At 41.5% G+C, this 21,779-nt stretch overlaps 1 protein-coding gene across 1 annotated transcript; it reads left to right on the forward strand.

The window, feature by feature from the left end:
* The first annotated feature begins 10,840 nt into the window (after positions 1-10,840).
* On the forward strand, positions 10,841-13,688 carry nkx2.1 (NK2 homeobox 1). Its single transcript, XM_055863675.1, has 2 exons — positions 10,841-11,554; positions 12,367-13,688. Exons 1-2 carry the CDS (start codon positions 11,188-11,190, stop codon positions 13,032-13,034), a joined length of 1,035 nt encoding a protein of 344 aa, XP_055719650.1. The 5' UTR covers positions 10,841-11,187; the 3' UTR covers positions 13,035-13,688.
* Positions 13,689-21,779: the final 8,091 nt, after the last annotated feature.

The following is a 21,779-nucleotide window of genomic DNA, read 5'->3' on the forward strand; positions in this document are numbered from 1 at the left end:
TGAAACTGGAAACACTTATCTCCCTCACTAGCTTTAAGCACCAGCTGTCAGAGCAGCTCACAGATTACTGCACCTGTACATAGCCCATTTATAATTTAGCCCAAACAACTACTTCTCCCCCTACTGTATTTATTTATTTATTTATTTTGCTCCTTTGCACCCCATTATTTCTATCTCTACTTTGCACATTGTTCCACTGCAAATCTACTATTCCAGTGTTTTACTTGCTATATTGTATTTACTTCGCCACCATGGCCTTTTTTTTGCCTTTACCTCCCTTATCTCACCTTATTTGCTCACATTGTATATAGACTTATTTTTCTACTGTATTATTGACTGTATGTTTGTTTTACTCCATGTGTAACTCTGTGTTGTTGTATGTGTCGAACTGCTTTGCTTTATCTTGGCCAGTTCACAATTGTAAATGAGAACTTGTTCTCAACTTGCCTACCTGGTTAAATAAAGGTGAAATAAATAAATAAATAAAATCATCTGTGGATCTGTTGGGGCAGTATGCAAATTAGAGTGGGCCTAGGGTTTCTGGGATAATGGTGTTGATGTGAGCTATGACCAGCCTTTCAAAGCACTTCATGGCTACGGTCGGTAGTCAATTGGGCAGGTTACCTTAGTGTTCTTGGGCAAAGGCACTATGGTGGTCTGCTTAAAACATGTTGGCATTGCAGACTTGGACAGGGAGAGTGTCACGTCCTGACCATAGTTCTTATGTGTTTTGCTTGTTTAGTGTTGGTCAGGACGTGAGCTGGGTGGGAATTCTATGTTGCGTGTCTAGTTTGTCTGTTTCTGTGTCCAGCCTAATATGGTTCTCAATCAGAGACAGCTGTCAATCGTTGTCCCTGATTGAGAATCACATATAGGTGGCTTGTTTTGTGTTGGGGATTGTGGGTGGTTGTTTCCTGTCTCTGTGTTTGTGTTCTGCACCAGATAGGACTGTTTCGGTTTGCCACACTGGTATTTTTTGTTCGTTGTAAGTGTTCACTGTTTTTTGTTTAATTAAACATGTTGAGCACTGGCTACGCTGCGTGTTGGTCCGATCCCTGTTTCACCCCCTCTTTTAGTGAAGAGAGGGAAGGCTGCTGTTACAGAGAGGTGGAAAATGTCAGTGAAGACACTTGCCAGTTGGTCAGCGCATGCTCGCAGTACACATCCTGGTAATCCGTCTGTTGACCTGTTTAAAGGTCTTACTCACATTGGCTGCGGAGAGAGTGATCACACAGTCTTCCGGAACAGCTGGTGACCTCATGCATGTTTCAGTGTTACTTGCCTCGAAGCGAGCATAGAAGTAGTTTAGCTCGTCTGGTATGCTCAGGTCACTGGGCAGCTCTCGGCTGTGCTTCCCTTTTTAGTCTGTAATGGTTTGCAAGCTCTGCCACATCCGACGAGCGTAAGGGCCGGTGTAGTACGATTCGATCTTAGTCCTATATTGGCGCTTTGTCTGTTTCATGGTTCGTCGGAGGGCATAGCGGGATTTCTTATAAGCTTCCGGGTTAGAGTCCCACTCCTTGAAAGTGGCAGCTCTAGCCTTTAGCTCAGTGCGGATGTTGCCTGTAATCCATGGCTTCTGGTTGGGGTATGTACATACGGTCACTGTGGGGATGACGTCATCGATGCACTTATTGATGAAGCCGATGATTGATGTGGTGTACTCCTCAATGCCATCGGAGGAATCCTGGAACATATTCCAGTTTGTGCTAGCAAAACAGTCCTGTAGTTTAGCATCTGCTTCATCTGACCTCTTTTTTTATTGATCTAGTGACTGGTGCTTCCTGCTTTAATATTTGCTTGTAGGCAGGAATCAGGAGGATATAATTATGGTCAGATTTGCCAAATGAAGAGTGAGGGAGAGCTTTGTACGTGTCTCTGTGTGTGGAGTAAATGTGATCCAGAGTTTTTTTTCCCTCTTGTTGCACATTTAACATGCTGATAGAAATTTGGTAAAACGGATTTAAGTTTCCCTGCATTAAAGTCCCTGGCTACAAGGAGCGCCGCCTCTGGGTGAGCATTTTCTTGTTTGCTTATGGCGGAATAAGGCTCATTCAATGCTGTCTTAGTACCAGCCTCTGACTGTGCTGATATGTAAACAGCTACAGAAAATACAGATGAAAACTCTCTAGGTAGATAGTGAGGCCTACAGCTTATCATGAGATACTGTACCTCAGGCGAGCAATAGCTCGAGACTTCCTTACATATCGTGCACCAGCTGTTATTTACAAAAATACATAGTCCCCCGCCCCTTGTCTTACCAGACCCTGCTGTTCTATCCTGCCAGTGCAACGTATAACCAGCTAGCTGTATGTTGATAGTGTCGTCGTTCAGCCACGACTCTATGAAGCATAAGATGTTACAGTTTTTAATGTCCCGTTGGTAGTTTAATATTCCGCATAGGCCATCTATTTTATTGTCCAAAGATTGCACGTTTTCTAGCAGAATGGAAGGAAGTAGGGGTTTATTCAATCGTCTACGAATTCTCAAAAGGCCCTCCGGACCTTTTTCTCCCCGCCTCCTCTTCACGCAAATCACGGGGATCTGGGCCTGTTCCTGAGAAAGCAATATATCGTTCGCTTCGGGCTCCTCAGACTTATTAAAGGAAAAAAGGATTCTGCCAGTCCGTGGTGAGTACTCACAGTCCTGATGTCCAGGAGTTATTTTCAGTCATAAGAGATAGTAGTGGCAACATTATGTACAAAATACGTTTAAAAAAACAAGTTACAAACAATGCAATTGAACAAACTTGCAACTTTTTGTTTACTGGTACAACACTCTAACCACTAGGCTACCTGTCGCCTCAAAATCATTGTCTGTGTTTAATCTACATTCTATCTAAATGAAAATTATATCCATCTAAAAGTAACTTTTATTACCATTGCCAACTATGTAATAACAACCTACATAAAGCCAACACATAAAAACATTGCAGCCTGCAGGTAGAAAATATCCAGCAGGATTCTAAGTACATTGTGCAGAGAGGAATAAATATCTCCACCCGGGAAGCAGAAGGGCGGAGGGGTGTGTTTCATGATTAACAACTCATGGTGTAATTCTAGGAACATACTTGAACTCAAGTCCTTTTGCTCACCCGACCTAGAATACCTCACAATTAAATGCCAACCATATTATCTCCCAAGAGAATTCTGTTCCGTCATCGTCACGGCCGTTTACATCCCCCCTCAAGCCGAAACATCGACCGGCCTCAAAGAACCACATCCTGAGGCTGCATTTATTGTAGCTGGGGATTTTAACAAAACAAATCTGAGGACTAGGCTGCCGAAGTTCTATCAACATAAAGACTGTACTACTCACACTGCTACGACTCTCGAACCATTGCTATTCAAACTACCGGAATGCTTACAAGGACCTCCCCCGCCCTACTTTCGGCAAATCTGACCACGACTCCATCTTGCCCCTCCCGTCCTATAGGCCGAAACTCAATCAGAAAGTGTCCGTGCTTCGTACTATTCAATGCTGGTCTGACCAATTGGAATTCATTCTTCAGGATTGTTTGGATTACTTGGACTTGGATATGTTCCGGGTAGCTTGCGAAAATAATCTAGACGCATACGCGGATACGGTGACTGATTTTATAAGGAAGTGTATAGGAGATGTAGTACCCACTGTGACTATTAAGATCTACCCTAACCAGAAACCGTGGATAGACGGTAGCATTCGCGCGAAACTGAAAGCGCGAACCACCGAATTTAACCATGTCAAGGTGACTGGTAATATGGCAGAATATAAACAGTGTAGTGGCAAATCAACGGCTCAGACACAAGACGTATGTGGCAGGGACTACAGACAATCACAGACTACAAAAGGAAAACCAGCCACGTCGCCGAGACTGACGTTTTGCTTCTGGACAGGTTTCTTTGCATGCTTTGATGATAAAACAGTACCACCGACGCGACACGCTACCAAGGACTGTGGGCTCTCCTTCTCCGTGGCCGACATGAGTAAAACATTTAAACGTGTTAACCCTCGCATGGCTGCCGGCCCAGACGGCATCCAGGCCGCTTCCTCAGAGCATGCCCACACTAGCTGGCTGATGAGTTTACGGGTATATTTAATCTCTCCCTATCCCAGTCTGCTGTCCCCACATGCTTCAAGATGGCCACCACTGTTTCTGTACCCAAGAAGGTAAAGGTAACTGAACTTAATGACTAGCGCCCCGTAGCACTCACCCCTGTCATCATGACGTGCTTTGAGAGTCAAGGATCATATCACCTCAACCTTACCTGCCACCCTAGACCCACTTCAATTTGCTTACCGTCCCAATAGATCCACAGACCATGCAATCGCCATCACTCTGCACTGCCCTATCCCATCTTGACAAAGGAATACATATGTAAGAATGCTGTTTATTGACTATAGCTCAGCATTCAACAACATAATACCCTTCAAGCTCATCATTAAGTTCTCCCTGCCTCGAGGCCCTGGGTCTGAACCCAGCCCCGTGCAACTGGGTCCTGGACTTTCTGACGGGCCGCCCCCAAGTGGTGAAGGTAGGAAACATCCCCTCCACTCCGCTGATCCTCAACACTGGGGCCCCACACGGGTGCGTGCTCAGCCCCCTCCTGTATTCCCTGTTCAACCACAACTGCATAGCCATGCACGCCTCCAACTCAATCATCAAGTTTGCAGACAACACAACAGTAGTAGGCTTGATTAACAATGATGACGAGACAGCCTACAGGGAGAAGGTGAGGGCTCTGGGAGTGTGGTGCCTGGAAAACAACCTCTCACTCAACATCAACAAAACTAAGGAGATGATCGTGGACTTCAGGAAACAGCAGAGGGTGCACCCCCCTATCCACATTTACGGGACCGCAGTGGAGAAGGTGGAAAGCTTCAAGTTCCTTGGCATACACATCACTGACAAACTGAAATGGACCACCCACACAGACAGTGTGGTGAAGAAGGCACAACAGAACCTCTTCAACCTCAGGAGGCCAAAGAAATTTGGCTTGTCACCTAAAACCCTCAAAAACGTTTACAGATGCACAATTGAAGCATCCTGTTGGGCTGTATCACCGCCTGGTATGGCAACTGCACTGCCCGCAACCGCAAGGCTCTCCAGAGGGTGGTGCGGTCTGCCCAACGCATTACTGGGGGCAAACTACCCGCCCTCCAGGACACCTACAGCACCCGATGTCACAGGAAGGCCAAAAAGATCAAGGACATCAACCACCCGAGCCACTGCCTGTTCACCCCACTATCATCCAGAAGGCGCGGTCACCACAGGTGCATCAAAGCTGGGACCGAGAGACTGAAAAATAGCTTCTTTCTCAAGGCCATCAAACTGTTAAACAGCCATCACTAGCACATTAGAGGCTGCTGCCTATAGTCATAGACTAGAAATCACTGGCTACTTTAAGGAATGGAACACTAGTCACTTTAATAATGTTTACATATCTGGCATTACTCATCTCATATGTATATACTGTATTCTATACTATTCTACAGTATCTTAGTCACTTAATGTTTACATATATGGCATTACTCATCTCATATGTATATACTGTATTCTATACTATTCTACAGTATCTTAGTCACTTAATGTTTACATATATGGCATTACTCATCTCATATGTATATACTGTATTCTATACTACTCTACAGTATCTTAGTCACTTAATGTTTACATATCTGGCATTACTCATCTCATATGTATATACTGTATTCTATACAATTCTACAGTATCTCATTCACTTAATAATGTGTACACATCTTGCATTACATTACTCATCTCATATGTATATACTGTATTCTATATTTTTCTACTCTATCTTAGTCTGTTCCGCTCTGACAACGCTCATCCATATGTATATAGTCTTAATTCATTCCTACTTAGATTAGTGTGTATTGGGTATATGTTGTGAAATATGTTAGATATTACTTGCTAGATATTACAGTGCTGTCGGAGCTAGAAGCACAAGCATTTTGCTACACCCGCAATAACACCTGCTAATCACGTGTATGTGACCAATAAAATTCGATTTGATTTGACTTGAAATATCCTGATAAAAATAAATCTCCTATAAATCCCATTGGCTATGCATGGCCTCTGCAACGATCTTGAAACATTGTATCAACTATCAACTGGGTCGCCCCCGGAACTTGCTTTATCAAACTTGAACATTGTATAACATTTTCAGGGCCCTCAGTTTTCCACACCAGTGAGCTCCAGACAGACACAGCTGTAGGTTATTCGTGCAAGGGATGAGAAGTAATATAGGTATTTTATGTTTCCACTGGATCAGAGCAATACATTTTTCCCTTTCATGCCAAGTTGTTATTGAAAGGGAGAGAGCTGGAAATATTGTTCAAATACTTTGAGGAACTATTGCTATTTTCAATTTATTCTAAAAACAGACTGTGTTTACTTTCTGTTTGAGGTAAAGAAAAATTACTTTGAGAAGCTCCATAGCTCATTAGCGGTGGTGAGTTAAGACAATCAGAAATACTATCAGACATCCCCAAATGGACACATTTACAGGCCTACAATTGCACGCAGGCCTTCCTTCTAGCCCCTAGGCAACTTTGCAGTATTTTGGAGTTTTTTATGTGTCCTTTCTTACATTATAAGACCATAAATGTTTTTGTGTTATTACATACAGCCGGGAATAACTTTTTTTTAAACAAGCATTTCGCTACACCAGCAATAACATCTGCTAAACACGTGTATGTGACCAATAAAATCAGATTTTTGTTCAATCATTTTTTCGCCCTGTGTAGTCAGGTGTGCATCCTTACTCAAAATTGACAGGAGCATTGCAAACAAAAGACGAGTAATAAATTGACAAAATGGAATGAAATGAACAAAAACTTGTTTCTCACAAGTGTAGCATAGGTTGTGCGCTCTGCAAACAACTTGTCCTCCCCCGACAATGGTAAGACTGTAATACTAATATATTGACTGCATTAACAGAACAGAACATTACTATAACCACACAAACATTGTAGATTAGAAAATATGGGAATTAATGGTAAATGTAGACTACTACTGGTGGTGTATGTAATGTGGAATTGATGTGCATGGTCCAAAAGCACACCGATGACCCTTATTGTATCACAGTGCAATGATAAAAGTGTGGGGGGGCAAAATTGACATTTTAGTATGTAAGGGGGGGGGGGGGGGGGGGGTCATATCCCCTCTGGTCATTTTTGTTGCACTTTACACATTTATTTTTGGGATCCACCCCTGTAAACGTAGTTTGCCTAATGACGCACGAGTGGAGAAGGACCGTCTCATTTCAAGCGAGCGCATTTCCATCCATGTTCGCTCTCCTCGCCAACTCTCCTCTATTAACTTGCACCCTTTTCATAAGGACGTAAGAGAGGACGCAGGATGTGAGCAAATCTAATTGATAAAAGGTCATTGAGATTCTCTATTCCATTCGCCTACTAACGAATTGACATCTCCTCGACCTCGTTTCAGGGTCACGGAGGAGAGTGGGTGGAGTACGAAATTGTGCCCAAGTGAGAAAAGGTCTAAGTCCTTTCTTGATAGTATTTTTCAGTAGTAGTATGACGCCGCATGAACGATCAGTGCCCAAATAACAATATGAACCAGGAACAAAGATTCGGTGCCCCCTCCACGCGCCACTTCAAAGTCTCCTCATTATTCCAGAGAAATTAGCGCGAGCATTTTGACTAATGAATGTTAATTGACCATAATAGCCGTGTTCCAGAACAGAAAAGAGGTCCTGATTTAGATAATTGAGAAATCCTTTTGAAATTCAGCAATTAAGGAAGGCATATATCCCAGAGGAAACGTGTTATGATGCTAATTGCCCGTAATTGCATGTAGGCCTCCTATGTGGAACAGCTGAATTATCACTGTAAGGTGCGCTCACCTGTCGTCGAGAAATTATTTATTGAGAGCATCTAGGGATATGCGATTATATTGTTCCTTTTAAAATGCACTTCTCCTTGACATCAATTCAGTAATAATGGTGAATAACTCAGCTATGGCAATGTATGCAAATGTTTGCATGTTGTGATTTATAGTGCCATTGAGAAGAGGTTGATATTGGGATGAATAATAATGTAGATTGGTTATGGAACCCATTTTCGTGGAAACTGTTTTGTGTTGCTGTGGTTCACTTTGGGTAGAATCCTGATCCTTTTTTTACGGATAAATATCAATGAGCGATTTACGCGTAAAAGCGGTATTACGCACGATTATGCTCATAGCTTGGAGTCAGCAAACAAAGAGGTATAAGCAAAATATTCACCCTTGTTTCCTCTATCGGGCACATGTGTTATTGTGATATAATATTATTGCAATTTGACAGTATGTGTGATGGTTTAATGCAACCAGAAGTGACACCATGCGTCTTATCACTCTGGTTTGTTTGAAATAGATGAGACCACGGCAGGTTTGTCAAACTTGTGATTAACGAGACTAAACTGTCTAAAGTTGGCACGATGAAAACCGCCGATACTAGACATCTATGCAATATGTATTTCACATCATAGCCACCAGAAGGCGCTGTCTTGCTGTCTTTCTTCGATCCAATGTATGTCCAGGACCTCGACATCCAAACGAGAAAGGCTTATCAACACGGGGACTGTTTGTTCTGCTTTCCTAAATTCCTCGATTTGTTTTATTCGACATCACGTCAATGCATGTTTTCTTCTCGTTTATAAACCTATATAGTTATCTCCAGCGTGCACTGCAGTAAGGATAAAACATTGAAAGCAGGACTGCACATTACCAAACTATTTCCATCTGTAATTTCCTGAATATCTTGGAAATGACATTTTTTTTATCAGGTAAATAGCAAAATTAGATTTCTTCCTTTGCACTCCGAAATGTATAAATCCATCCAACATATCTTAGGCCATTATACTATATCCTATTCCAATTCATTTCCACAACAGCATGCAGGCTTAAGCTGAGGCGATACGAGGATATGCCCTCTGACTGTCATACCAATGTATTTTGAAAAGCCTATTGGAGATGATGCTATCAACGAAAACCCTGTTACAGTAATAATTACGTTATTATTAGTAGCCCAGTAATAATGATAACCGTATGTGTAGTATTATTATTATTGTTGTTGTTGTTGATTGCTGTTTCTATTACCAGGACTATTGTTGTTCACATAGTTTAATTTCACAACAATCATAATAATGAACAGTTATAATAGTTATTATTATGAAATCTGATTAATATTGGGTGAGTTGGGTGAGTTGTGTATTTTGTGGGGTGTCAAGGTATAAAAGTGTCTCTACTACCTTTCTGTATACTTTTAGATGCTTTACTTTTGTTTTTGTTTTTCCTTACAGAAATAATAAAAACAAAGCATGTATAAAGACAATGTTTATGACAACGCAAATGAGAGATAAGAAATTCATGCAAGGGGCATAATTTGGTCATCGTAGCCAAATGAAAAAGGCATCTTAATAACGGAATAAAACAACAACCAAAATCAGATGCTTTAGGCTACTTACAATAACAACGGAAATAGTTTTTTTTTTTATGTGTAAAATAACAAAACAATAATCAACAGTTAATTCATGCAGACAGATTGATTAAACATGTTGTTATTATTATTATTATTGTTGTTGTTATTGTATTCCACCCACATCAATGTACAACGTCCTCAATAATGGAAAGTTATAGGCTACAATGATCCTACTTCCTTCAATTTATTTTGATATAACATTTTTGTCATGCTCCTTGAATAAAGTGAACAAAACGCTGTCCTTTGGTTATAGCGCGTGTAACTCGAACTACACCAAATATTCCTTCCTTTGACATGAAAATCGTTTAGGAAAAATCGAATTCTATGGTCATGCCAGGACTGCGGCCTTTCCCTGTAGTATCATTTTTCGTTGGAAAGGTGAAGGGGAAACTAAGCACATTTGACTTTTACGTATCCATGAGCAGTGAAACCTGATTGAGTTAGGCCATTATGGCTCCTTGAGCATCGGGGCGAGAGGCGGCTCATTGAGGAGTGCTACCTGGCGTGTGACGTGGTTCTCTCTGCCTGCCTACTGCTGCAGAAGGAGAGTACAGGTACTTGAGCGCCGTTAACTTTACAAGAGAGCCTCTCCTGAAACGCATTTTCTTTTGACTGGCTGCATAGCTTTCTGATCCGAGACGACGAGACGAGCGGGAGCATCCGGATTTGGGGCGACACGCTGCTCTCTCTCCTCGCGCCCAACTAATGATAACAAATAGAGAAGGGGTTAATCATTCACGCGCTGCCACTTAACACGCGGATGTGTATTTGTTTACTTATCCGTCAATTTTCCTCCCTTGTAGCAGAGAGCAAGTGCACGTTTGCGTGTTTGAGTAAGATGCGAGCATACTGCAAACACGTCTGCAATCAACCAGAAGCCTCTCACGCCCATTAAAAGTCACTAGTTCAACTCAAGCTTTTCTCAGAGTACAGAGCTTTGTGTCCTAAATGGCGCCCTATATTCCCTATCGTGCACTATTGACCATCAGCAGTGAAACGTGGTTAAAAAAGTGCACTAAATAGAGAATAGTGTGCCATTTGGGAAGTGACCGGGGTGGGTTCCCCAGCTATGAGACTCTCAAGTCCGTCTAGGCCCCTTTTCATCAAGAGGTCCTCGTAAACATCACTACAGTTAATAAAGTGCATTGTGGTGCTTGTGCCCACTGCTATCATTATACTTCTGCATGTTTGTCAACCACAACACAACAAACCCACCTACCTACTGCTACTAAAAGTAGCCTACCTACTATCAATAGCCTATAATACACAGGTAGCCAATGTGCGTGCACTTTGGTTTATGGATTTGTAGGAGGGAAGCTGCAGAGCGCATGCTGTAGCTTGGCCAACATGTAAGTCAAATTATGCCTTTGGGTGCAACGAGGTTGAAAGGAGAGGAGGATAGAGCTGCTTTGTATTGTTGCCCTAGTTGGTGATGCCCCGCCTCTGATGCTAGACTTAAACCTGGCACCCTGCTAAAACAAACGAAAGCCAGCAGCACCAAGCTCAGCCCAGCTCAGCTCCCACTCAATGCAATTAAGGCGGACTTCAGTCGACTCTCCTACCTACGTGTTCATCTAGCAAGGATCGACGTTGAGTCAACAGGAACCAAAGAGAGAGAGAGAGGGGCTTTGGTCCCCCAAAAAAACAGAAGGAGAGATTGCCTAGCCTTCTAATTTCTCCCCTCTCCACCAGCCCCAGAACAATGTCGATGAGCCCTAAGCATACGACTCCTTTTTCTGTTTCCGATATCTTGAGTCCTCTTGAGGAGAGCTACAAGAAAGTAAGTATGGAGAATAACAACTTAGGGGCACCTCTCGCGTCTTACCGGCAACCGCAGGTGTCTCAGGCGGCGATGCAGCAGCACCACATGGGCCATAACGGGACTGTGTCCGCAGCGTACCACATGACGGCGGCAGGGGTGTCCCAGCTGTCACACACCGCGATGGGGGGCTACTGTAACGGCAACCTAGGCAACATGAGCGACCTGCCGCCCTACCAGGACGGTATGAGAGGCAGCGCCACTGCCACCGGCTGGTACGGAGCCAACACAGACCCGCGATTCTCCACGAGTAAGTACACCTTTAGTCTGCATGAAGCCGAACAGCTGAGGGTATAGCTTTTTATTACGCGCGCTAGTCTACACTAGAGCCCTATGCTCCGGTCTGCACTGAAATTAGCGATAGAAATGACTGAACCTCTTTGTTGTTGTTTGCAGTTTTTGCATCGATACTGACAGGCTATTGTGTCACTAAGAGGGAGTGTTAGGTATATTCATTGTTAATCACCCAATTTAGTGACCCACTCTGTACCCTTTTGCCAGTCTACCAATATCATGTTTACCATGGATATAGGAACATGTTTCAAAGAAAGCTGACATCACCTTGAAAATGTCCTTCACTTTTTAGTTTATGATACATTTGGGCTCCCGCGGTCAAGATTGATGCTTCTAATAGTCTATTTGATTTAAGATTATTGTCACTCAGGTCTGTTTAGATATAACACAGACACCTGTTGCTGGTTTCTGCTCTATTTTGAGTAGCCTACAGAAGTTTCATGCACCTGTCATTTGGGGGTGTATCGAATGAGTTATTAGCCTATTATTCATCTGATTGCACTAAACATATAAACGATATAATTCCGTTAAAATAGGCTACTAATTATGGTTAGGTCATTTGTCCATTAGGAGACAGACCTGTGAGTGACATGAACATATTAGCATCAGTTTTTACCGAAGGGTCATATTCCTACACGTTTTCAATTCAATTCATTCCCATTGTGTATTATTTGATGGTTAAAGGTATTGAAGCGTTATAATAATAGCATTATTATTATTATTGTTATCATAATCATCATCATCTCACTGGCCTATTTCTGCTTTCAGTCTCCCGCTTCATGGGCTCTTCCTCGGGCATGAACATGGGCAGTATGGGCAGCCTCGGCTCCCTCGCGGATGTGGGCAAAGGCATGGGCCCGCTGTCAAGCACCCCGAGAAGGAAGAGACGCGTGCTCTTCTCTCAGGCTCAGGTCTACGAGCTCGAGCGGCGATTCAAACAGCAGAAGTATCTCTCGGCGCCCGAGAGAGAGCACCTGGCGAGCATGATCCACCTCACCCCGACCCAGGTCAAAATCTGGTTCCAGAACCACCGGTATAAGATGAAGAGGCAAGCTAAGGACAAAGTGTCGCAGCAGCAGATGCAACAGGATACTAGTTCCTGTCAGCAGCAGTCCCCTCGGCGGGTGGCCGTGCCGGTGTTGGTGAAGGACGGCAAGCCATGCCAAGGCAGTGCCCACACTCCAACCACTACTATCCAGACACACCACCAGCAAGGGGCCAATGTTATGATCATGTCCAGTAATGGTTCAGGCCTAGGCCAGCACCAAGGCCAGCAGGTGGTTAGCGCAGATCACTCTCCAGACCTAGCACATCATTCGGCCAGCCCGCCGTCTCTCCAGACCCAGGTAGCTAGTCTCTCTCACCTGAACTCATCCAGCGCCGAGTACGGGACAGCCCTGCAGTGCTCTGCTCTCTTATATGGCAGGACATGGTGACAGCAAGACAAACTATGATCACAAACAAACAACACTGTTGTCAAAGCTTTTGCTAAAAAAAAGTCCCTCAACAGACAAACAAACAAACTCGGTTACTTTGTATACATTTTCATCAACACCGCTTGGTGCATTTGGTTGACGCTCTTCTAAAATGTTATTTACTCTTTTGTAAAGCCATGTTGGACGCGGACAGTAGGAGGGGAAGAAAGAAACTTGAAAGACGAAGTGTTGAGTACATGCGATTTCAAGCCTCGCCTTGAAGGTGGATTTTTATTTATGTAAATTATACTGAGAAGGTATAAAAGGGTTACGTCAAGAGGTAGGCCTTCTCCTGTGTGTAGGTCATTGGGCTAAGGTCTCAATAGAAAAACTGTGGGTGCTTTTCAACTTTTGTCACAGAAGGCTCTGGTTTATAATAGATTTCATGTCAAACGTAGCTTGTATATTTCTGTAAGAGTTTTGAATTGAACATATAGCCTAGTTTTTAGCAATCTGTTGTACAAAGTTTTTATGCTTTTGATGGTTTGTTTCTGGTTCTTTTAGTTCTATCGGTATTTGTACGTTTTATTTACTTGTAACTTATATAGATATTTTACTTAAATACAGCCAAACAATCCTATTAATAAATTATGGAAATAAAATAATTCAGATCCATTTATTGAAATTGATTTGTATACTGTTTCAGAGAAGAAGATATAGGCCTACGAGAAACCTTGACAATTTGTTTACAGAAAATGACATAGGTTTATTAACAACATCATCTTCTATTATTACTATTATTACTATGTGATTATTTTACATTTTTAAATGTAACCTTTATTTATCTAGGCAAGTCAGTTAAAAACAAATTCTTATTTACAATGACGGTCTACCGAGGAACAGTGGGTTAACTGCCTTGTTCAGGGGCAGAACGACAGATTTTTACCTTGACAGCTCTGGGATTCGATCCAGCAACCTTTCGGTTACAGGCCCAACGCTCTAAACAATAGGCTACTGGCTGCCCCAAAATAGTGTCTATAACCCACTTTAGCTTGTCAATTCAGTACGCCTCAATTTATACCGACATTATTTTGCTGTTTTATTAGAATAGCCTATGTTAACTGCCCACAAAATCGGCTTATAAGCAATGCATGACTAATGAAAAACCTGTTCCTTGACTAGGTGTAATCCAAATTGCTGTTACAATATGCTTGCTTGGTAGCCTAGCCTACATTGCTATTAGCCTAATGCTAACTTTTGCGTGTAAGAGCTCGACCCCAATTCCACGTTTTTTTTCTCCCGTCACGTTTATTATAGCTACAATCAACGACTGTGAGTAATATGGTTAATGGATCTCTGTGACCGTTCCTACAAACCGCGGCTCTTCACAAATCGTATATTAAGCTAATGGGTAATTGTGTACACAGTATCTCACTTGGATAACGCTGAGTAAACCCAGGCCAGGTCATTGTATGCTATCGGCGGCCCTTTGGTTCTAACTTTCTTGTATTCTCGGCTGCGCGCCTGTGTGTTTCTGGTTTGGGTGAGTCAGTTAGGTGAGGCCCGGAGGCGTTCTTTTTAACAGTGGGGATCAAACACGCGTTGGCTGAAAGGAAGTCTTATCGTTCAAATCCCTGCCCAAACAACTGTATTCTTCTCAAATAACTTCGCAAGACAAATCTCTTCGCTTCTTATCAGAGGTAGGCGTACGTTTATCAATAATCAATCAGTCAACTGGAATTGAAAGGAAAATAGCGTGTCCATGGCCACTCTTTACGTGGTAGGCCTATTGATAAGTCGCTTTTAACCTATAGGCTTTGCACCAAAAACTTTTGATAGCCTAGCTATTTTATTGAATTATTCTAAATCTACAGCACGTAGGTCTTGGTCACTATTTCCCACTGTGCAAAAACTGGTTCAATCAACGTTGCTTCCACATCATTTAAAAAATAAAAAAAATAAAAATGTGATGACTTGAAACAACGTGGAAAACGTGGATTTGCCAAAAGTCACCAACTTAAGGGAATTTCGTATTTTTTTCACCCAACTTTGAACCAAAATCCAATGACATGGTTCGTTTGTTGTTGATTTCACGTTGAATTCACGTTTGTTGACAACTCAACCAAATGTAAATCAAAACTAGATGTTTTGTGCCCAGTAGGTTCTTTTAAAATCTCTTTATCAGCATTTTTTTTGTTTTGTTGCAAACTTCAATGTTAACATGTTGTAGAAGAGTGACCCGAGTCTAACTATATGAAATGACCAGCCTTGCACAGGGATGGAGACTTAAATCTAGACCTATCAAATAGGATATTATTTTGACTGAGTATGTTCATGCGTTTGGCTCTAGCGAGTCATATCATTTGCATGCCGTGGGGCAGAGATTTTGCGGTTCTTAATTGATTCGAAAAGGTTTTTAACATACTCCAGAATATAAATGGTACATTTCAAATGAATTGTGTGAGACGGACCCATAGGTCCATCGTGTAGAAGGACTAGCTGTGTGTTCTCTTGTAATTTAGCTGTTAATTACCTTGATGTAACATACTTCCTGCAACTAATAGTATGATATGATATTGGTATAGATTATTACTATTATTAATATTAATATGATTTCTTACTGTGATATTATGGGAATTGCAAGTATTTTGTAGTCTTTATGATAAGGCTATTATATAATTACTTGTTTGATAAGGCTATGTCAAAATAGCCAATACGTGCTCCCCCCTGCAAATGCTAAGCGATTGAACAACGACCCAAAGTGCTTTCGCAAAATACTTTAGTCTTAACCGCACTGGGCCCCTAAATAAATATTTCAGTATGCTATACGACGCCCACGGTTACCATATATTCTCTTTATTTAATGCATTATGACAGGATATTTGCGTTATGATCTTTAGAATATTTATACGTAAACTTGAGACACTTGACAGAAATCATGAGCTCGTCTTTTACCAATTATCAAAAGGCTGATTCAAAGCAGCAGATTGTGCCAACATATGAAGAACAATATAATACTCTCATCAAACACTTCTGTCAAGTGGAGAAAAGTATAGTTGTAAACTCGATTATTGTGTTTTAATGAGCTCTCACAAGAGTTACACTTCAAACAAGCAAACATCCTACGTCATCAGCGTTTCAGACTCATGCCAACCAATGGTAAACACTTCAAATTTAGTGCAATGCTAGTTTCAATACTGTGCATTTGACCTAAAGGGATTATTAACCTAGGTTCAATATAGCTTATTGATTTTGATAAGACTAATGACACAGGTGGTTGTGCATGCGCTTGCCCGGTCCTGGCTACGTTGCAGCGTTGGGCTATGACAAGCCATTATTGGAAGCACGCCTTTGGTCGCAATGGGGTTTTTGAGCAAGAGCTTTCTTCGACACAAGGTGAATAGCCTAGCGTACCCAGCTTCCCATTACATCGGCTGCACCATAATGGCACAGGCGCAATGAGGTTGCCCTGTCTGTAAAACAAGTCGCTGGTACATCTATCGGCTCAGTTACAGACGTCTCATCCCACTGGCACATACGTCAATTCAACGTCTATTCCACGTAATTTCATCGAAATTACGTGGAAACAACGTTGATTCAACCAGTGTGTGCCCAGTGGCATTACACGGTTCACTTTATCTCGCTAAATATTGTTTAGAATACGCGTTGTTTTTGTTTTTTGATTTTAGGACTTCACGAATAGACTAACATTTAAATGAAATATAGGCTACTAATCGAATGTCAGGAACAGTCAACGGAATTAACAGAGCACCAGACGTCTGTCGTAACCCTGCGTCAAAGCGCAGCAGTGCAAGGATTTTAACGAGGCACTGATTGTAATGGCGCTCTACTTTTCACTTAAAGTGGATCATTCAACCAATAGGGCTTTTCGTCGATTATTTTCCATATAAACTATATTTCACAAGCCTTTAGCATTCTGGGCATAGAGCCTATTTGCTCTGTGGTAGTCCTATTTGATGTTTGATATGATATACGGCAACCTCTAACCCTCAGCATTGTTCTTCCCTTTTGCCTAAGCATTTACATCCCGTCTGTGTGGCAGTCTATATATGCCTGCCAGGAAAATATCAACCGTATAAGACGTCTGTCCTATATTCGTTCTATAGCGACATGCGTAAAAGGCGTAAAAGGAGATCTCCGTTGTCTGTAAACTGGTGTAGTTTGCTTGTTTAATCGACCCATCTACCACCAGTATGATATAGGCTAATTAACATTGTATCAATACTTTATTCGTTTTCATTGTGTTGAGTTAACACATTCCAATTCTTTGTCCATTTCAATACATGATTAGGCTATTTGATATACACAGGAGCACATGAGTTGACCCCATTAACGCCGCTCGTGGATTGGAAATGAGTCTGAATATTTCACACATACTTACATGGAATTATGACTATAGCTCTATTATAAGAGAGAAATCCCCAAGTGTCCATAGCTTTCTCAACTTCCAAAGAGATTCAGTCCTCTGTCTGCTAACTCAATATCTATTTTTATTGGGATCTGGTACTATAGTCCTAAAGTCCAACCATTTCCCTAACACTTTAATTCAGTGAGAATTCGAGGCATTTTCAAACGACCCCCTTTGCAGCGTCAGATAGAACAGAACAGCGTAAGTATTTGTTGGTGTGGTTTTGTTCAGGATGAGCTCTGAGAGGCTCAAGCTTACATTATTACCATGTCTGTGGCGCGCGGTGTGTGGTCTTTTTTGTTGAGCTTGTAGCTGTTCAGAATGACTTGTTGGAAGCGTGTGTGCTCTCATTGCTCTCTTTAAGACTTGTCTTCAGACAGACACATTGTACAACTCCGGCAAGTCCTCCTTGCTTTATACTCCCCAAGTCTCCACCAACCCAAAAGCAATGAGTTCCTAATCTCAAGGCAATCATATTTGAGTTGCGCGTTTGTTTCCCTTATTTGCTGTCATTTAAAATGCAAAAATATATTTAGGACAGCCTATGGAACCTGTGTGGTATATACCCTCATTATTTCGAGACTATCAGTGCACTATAGCCATTAGACCACCTTAGTTGAGGATATTTTAGTTGAGGAACAAGAGGTAGAATTGTTAACTTCAGATGAAGTTCTAGGCCTGTGATAAATGAATCCAATGTTAATCAAGGGGGGTCCAATTCTGAATGGAAAACCACAATTGTCTTAAACGCATCAACGTTCTGCTCCTCAATTGATAATTATGTCAAGAGTTACAATTTTTGACCATATGGCATTTTCTTTGGAGGTAGCGTTGATTTTCACATGCATTTACAATCAGGGAAATATTTGCAATAAGTAAACAGAGCATTGAACAAACTGCCATGCAAAACAAGCCAACATGTTCTGGAAAGTGTCTCCCGTTTGGCCTAAAGCTCGATATTTTTACACCTTTGACTTCAGATATATTTTAATAATATCCCCTAGAGTCTAATTAGCATAATACAACAATCCCCATAAAAAAATTAAGATTGATCTGCGGTGGAAGGTGGCAGAGATACTGTTTGTCAGAACGGGAGATATCCCTATAATCGGTCTTCTCGCGAAAACGTCTGTAGCATTCGAATGGTTTGGCCTACAAATGATGGTGTTCTCCGTTTTACTCTACGACCCCTACGCGCGTCATGGGACTCCTCTGAAGGTAACCAGGTACCGGGCTGAAAAATGAATGGAAGTGAATGGGACATTTCCATGTCAAAGCTATACAGATAATTTTGACATAAAAAAATTCCCTGCGCTTTTTTGTATCTCACAGATATAGGACAACCACTTCAGAACATACTTCCTTTTGATTTATTTTTGGGCTATCTGTTTTTCTGTGTACTGTATAAATCATTTATTCAATGCGTTTCTAAGGGGTAATATCATAATATCAGTAAGGCCAAATTCAATGTTTTATCAAATAATGTTTTATAAATACAGGTCAAGTCGAAAGTTTGGGCACACCTACTCATTCCAGGGTTTTTTTTTTTTTTTTTTTTTTTTTTACAATTTTCTACATTGTAGAATAATAGTGAAGATATCAAAACTATGAAATAACACATATGGAATCATGTTGTAACCAAAAAAGTGTTAAACAAATCAAAATATATTTTAGATTTTAGATTTTTCAAAGTAGCCACCCTTTGCCTTGATGACAGCACTTGGCATTCTCTTAATCAGCTTCACCTGGAAGGCTTTTCCAACAGTCTTGAAGGTGTTCCCACATATGCTGAGAACTTTTTGGCTGCTTTTCCTTCACTCTGTGGTCCAACTCATCCCAAACCATCTCAATTGGGTTGAGGTTGGGTAATTGTGGAGGCCTGGTCATCTGATGCGGCACTCCATCACGCTTCTTCTTGGTCAAATAGCCCTTACACAGCCTGGAGGTTTGTTTTGGGTCATTGTCCTATTGAAAAACAAATGATAGTCCCACTAAGCGCAAACCAGATGGGATGGCGCATCACTGCAAAATGCTGTGGTAGCCATGCTGGTTAAGTGTGCCTTGAATTATAAATAAATCACTGACAGTGTCCCCACCAAAGCACCCCCACACCACTATCACACCTTCTCCTCCATGCTTCACGGTGGGAACACGTGGAGATCATCCGTTCACCTACTCTGCGTCTCACAAAGACACAGCCGTTGGAACCAAAAATCGCATATTTGGACTCATCAGATCAAAGGGCAGATTTCCACCAGTCTAATGTCCAATGCTCATGTTTCTTGGCCCAAGCAAGTCTCTTCTTCTTATTGGTGTCCTTTAGTAATTGTTTCTTTGCAGCAATTCGACCATGAAGGCCTGACTCACACAGTCAACTCTGAACAATTGATGTTGAGACGTGTCTCTTACTTGAACTCTGTGAAGCAATTATTTGGGCTGCAATTTCTGAGGCTGGTAACTGTAATGAACTTATCCTCTGCAGCAGAGGTAACTCTGGGTCTTCCTTTCCTGTGGCAGTCCTCATGAGAGCCAGTTTCATCATAGCGCTTGATGGTTTTTGCAACTGCACTTGAAGAAACTTTCAAAGTTCTTGAAATGTTCCGTATTTACTGACTTTCATGTCTTGAAGTAATGATGAACTGTTGTTTCTCTTAGCTTATTTGAGCTGTTCTTGCCATAATATGGACTTGGTATTTTACCAAATAGGGCTATCTTCTGTATACCACCCCTACCTTGTCACAACACAACTGATTGGCTCAAACGCAATAAGAAGGAAAGAAATTCCACTAATGAACTTTTAACATGGCACACCTGTTAATTGAAATGCATTCCAGGTGACTACATCATGAAGCTGGTTGAGAGAATACCAAGAGTGTGCAAAGCTGTCATCAAGGCAAAGGGTGGCTACTTTGAAGAATCTCAAATATAACATAGATTTTGATTTGTTAAACACTTGTTTGCTTACTACGTGATTCCATATGTGTTATTTCATAGTTTTGATGTCTTCACTATTATTATGCAATGTAGACAATAGTAAAAATAAAGAAAAACCCTGTAGATGTCTCCAAACTTTTGACTGGTACTGTGTATTTGATTGCCTACCTACAGGGGTCCTCAAATTCAATGTTAAAAAGCTAAATGATCCTTGGTATGACCATCTTAAAATAATTCCATATGTTACTGACTCATAGATGAATCAGGAGGATGTCAATAACAAGTGGGTTGATTTGGGCCTTGATGAGTGCAGACAGCTGGCTCTACTGGCGGGCCGACTTCGTGGACGATGTCTGCCTTAATTGTTTTAGATAGATTTGACCAGAAAATTTGTGAGATCAATTACGAGTCTTGCTAGCTGCCTACCTAATGATGCTGGTATTGAAAACAACTTTAACATAAAAGATAAGCTTACTCGTTTTAGAAAACGAGACATTTCGTTATTTTCGTTAGCCTTTTACTAATTTAGCCTACATAAACTCGTCGTTAGCCATGTGTACAAATAACAATTTCACGTCGAATTCAACATCACTGAGGATTATTTTCAGAATCCCAATTTTTTGTTTTCTTATTACCGACAGGCACAAAGCTTTGACGTTAGGTGCAGGGTAGGTGGTGGAATAGCTACGCCTCGATTTGGCGCTGTCCAAGGTTCTGCAATCCACAAGGCGATGAGCGTTTACCAAACCGCCCGGCGTCAGAATTCAAAATGACTGTCACTCATGTTTGAATTAACACAACGGGCTATAGTAAAGCACGAAGAGTGACTGATCGATGGTGCAGCTTATTTAATCTACTAAAACCCTTATGTAGGCTATATAATACATAGGCGTCTGCATGGTGCCTGCATGGCGCAGAGAAACGTTGGACTGCCCCCGAAAGGATTCATGTGGTTCTAGAAAATCTGTGTTTTGAGGTCAATGCATTTTTTACCAGCTCGAATTCGAATCGATCTGCAAAATGGTTTGTGAACACTTTTATAGGTATAAGCCTATCTGATACACATATGTGAATAGCGCTTGTTGGCTATTCTGATTTCTAGACAGTTTGACACAATACAGTTAATGTAACTCTGAATAAGAAAGAACTTTAGTAAAAACGACTTAATTTTGCCTCCTTGCTAAGAGTTTTTTTAACAACATCACACTAAGCAAGCATTCCTTACTGTGCTGTGCATGACAAATTGGACAATTACACGGTAACTGCAATCACCTCCTCTTTAGTGAATCTTATTGTCAAACTGGTAAAAATAAATCTTTAATTGTCCTACATTTATCTGGTTCTTGAAGCCATTGTGCGAACAGGGCACCCGAGGTTCATTTGCGAAGTGAAATACTTGGGTT

The sequence above is a fragment of the Salvelinus fontinalis genome, chromosome 15 (assembly GCF_029448725.1).
Source record: "Salvelinus fontinalis isolate EN_2023a chromosome 15, ASM2944872v1, whole genome shotgun sequence".
NCBI classification, from domain to species: Eukaryota; Metazoa; Chordata; class Actinopteri; order Salmoniformes; family Salmonidae; genus Salvelinus; species Salvelinus fontinalis.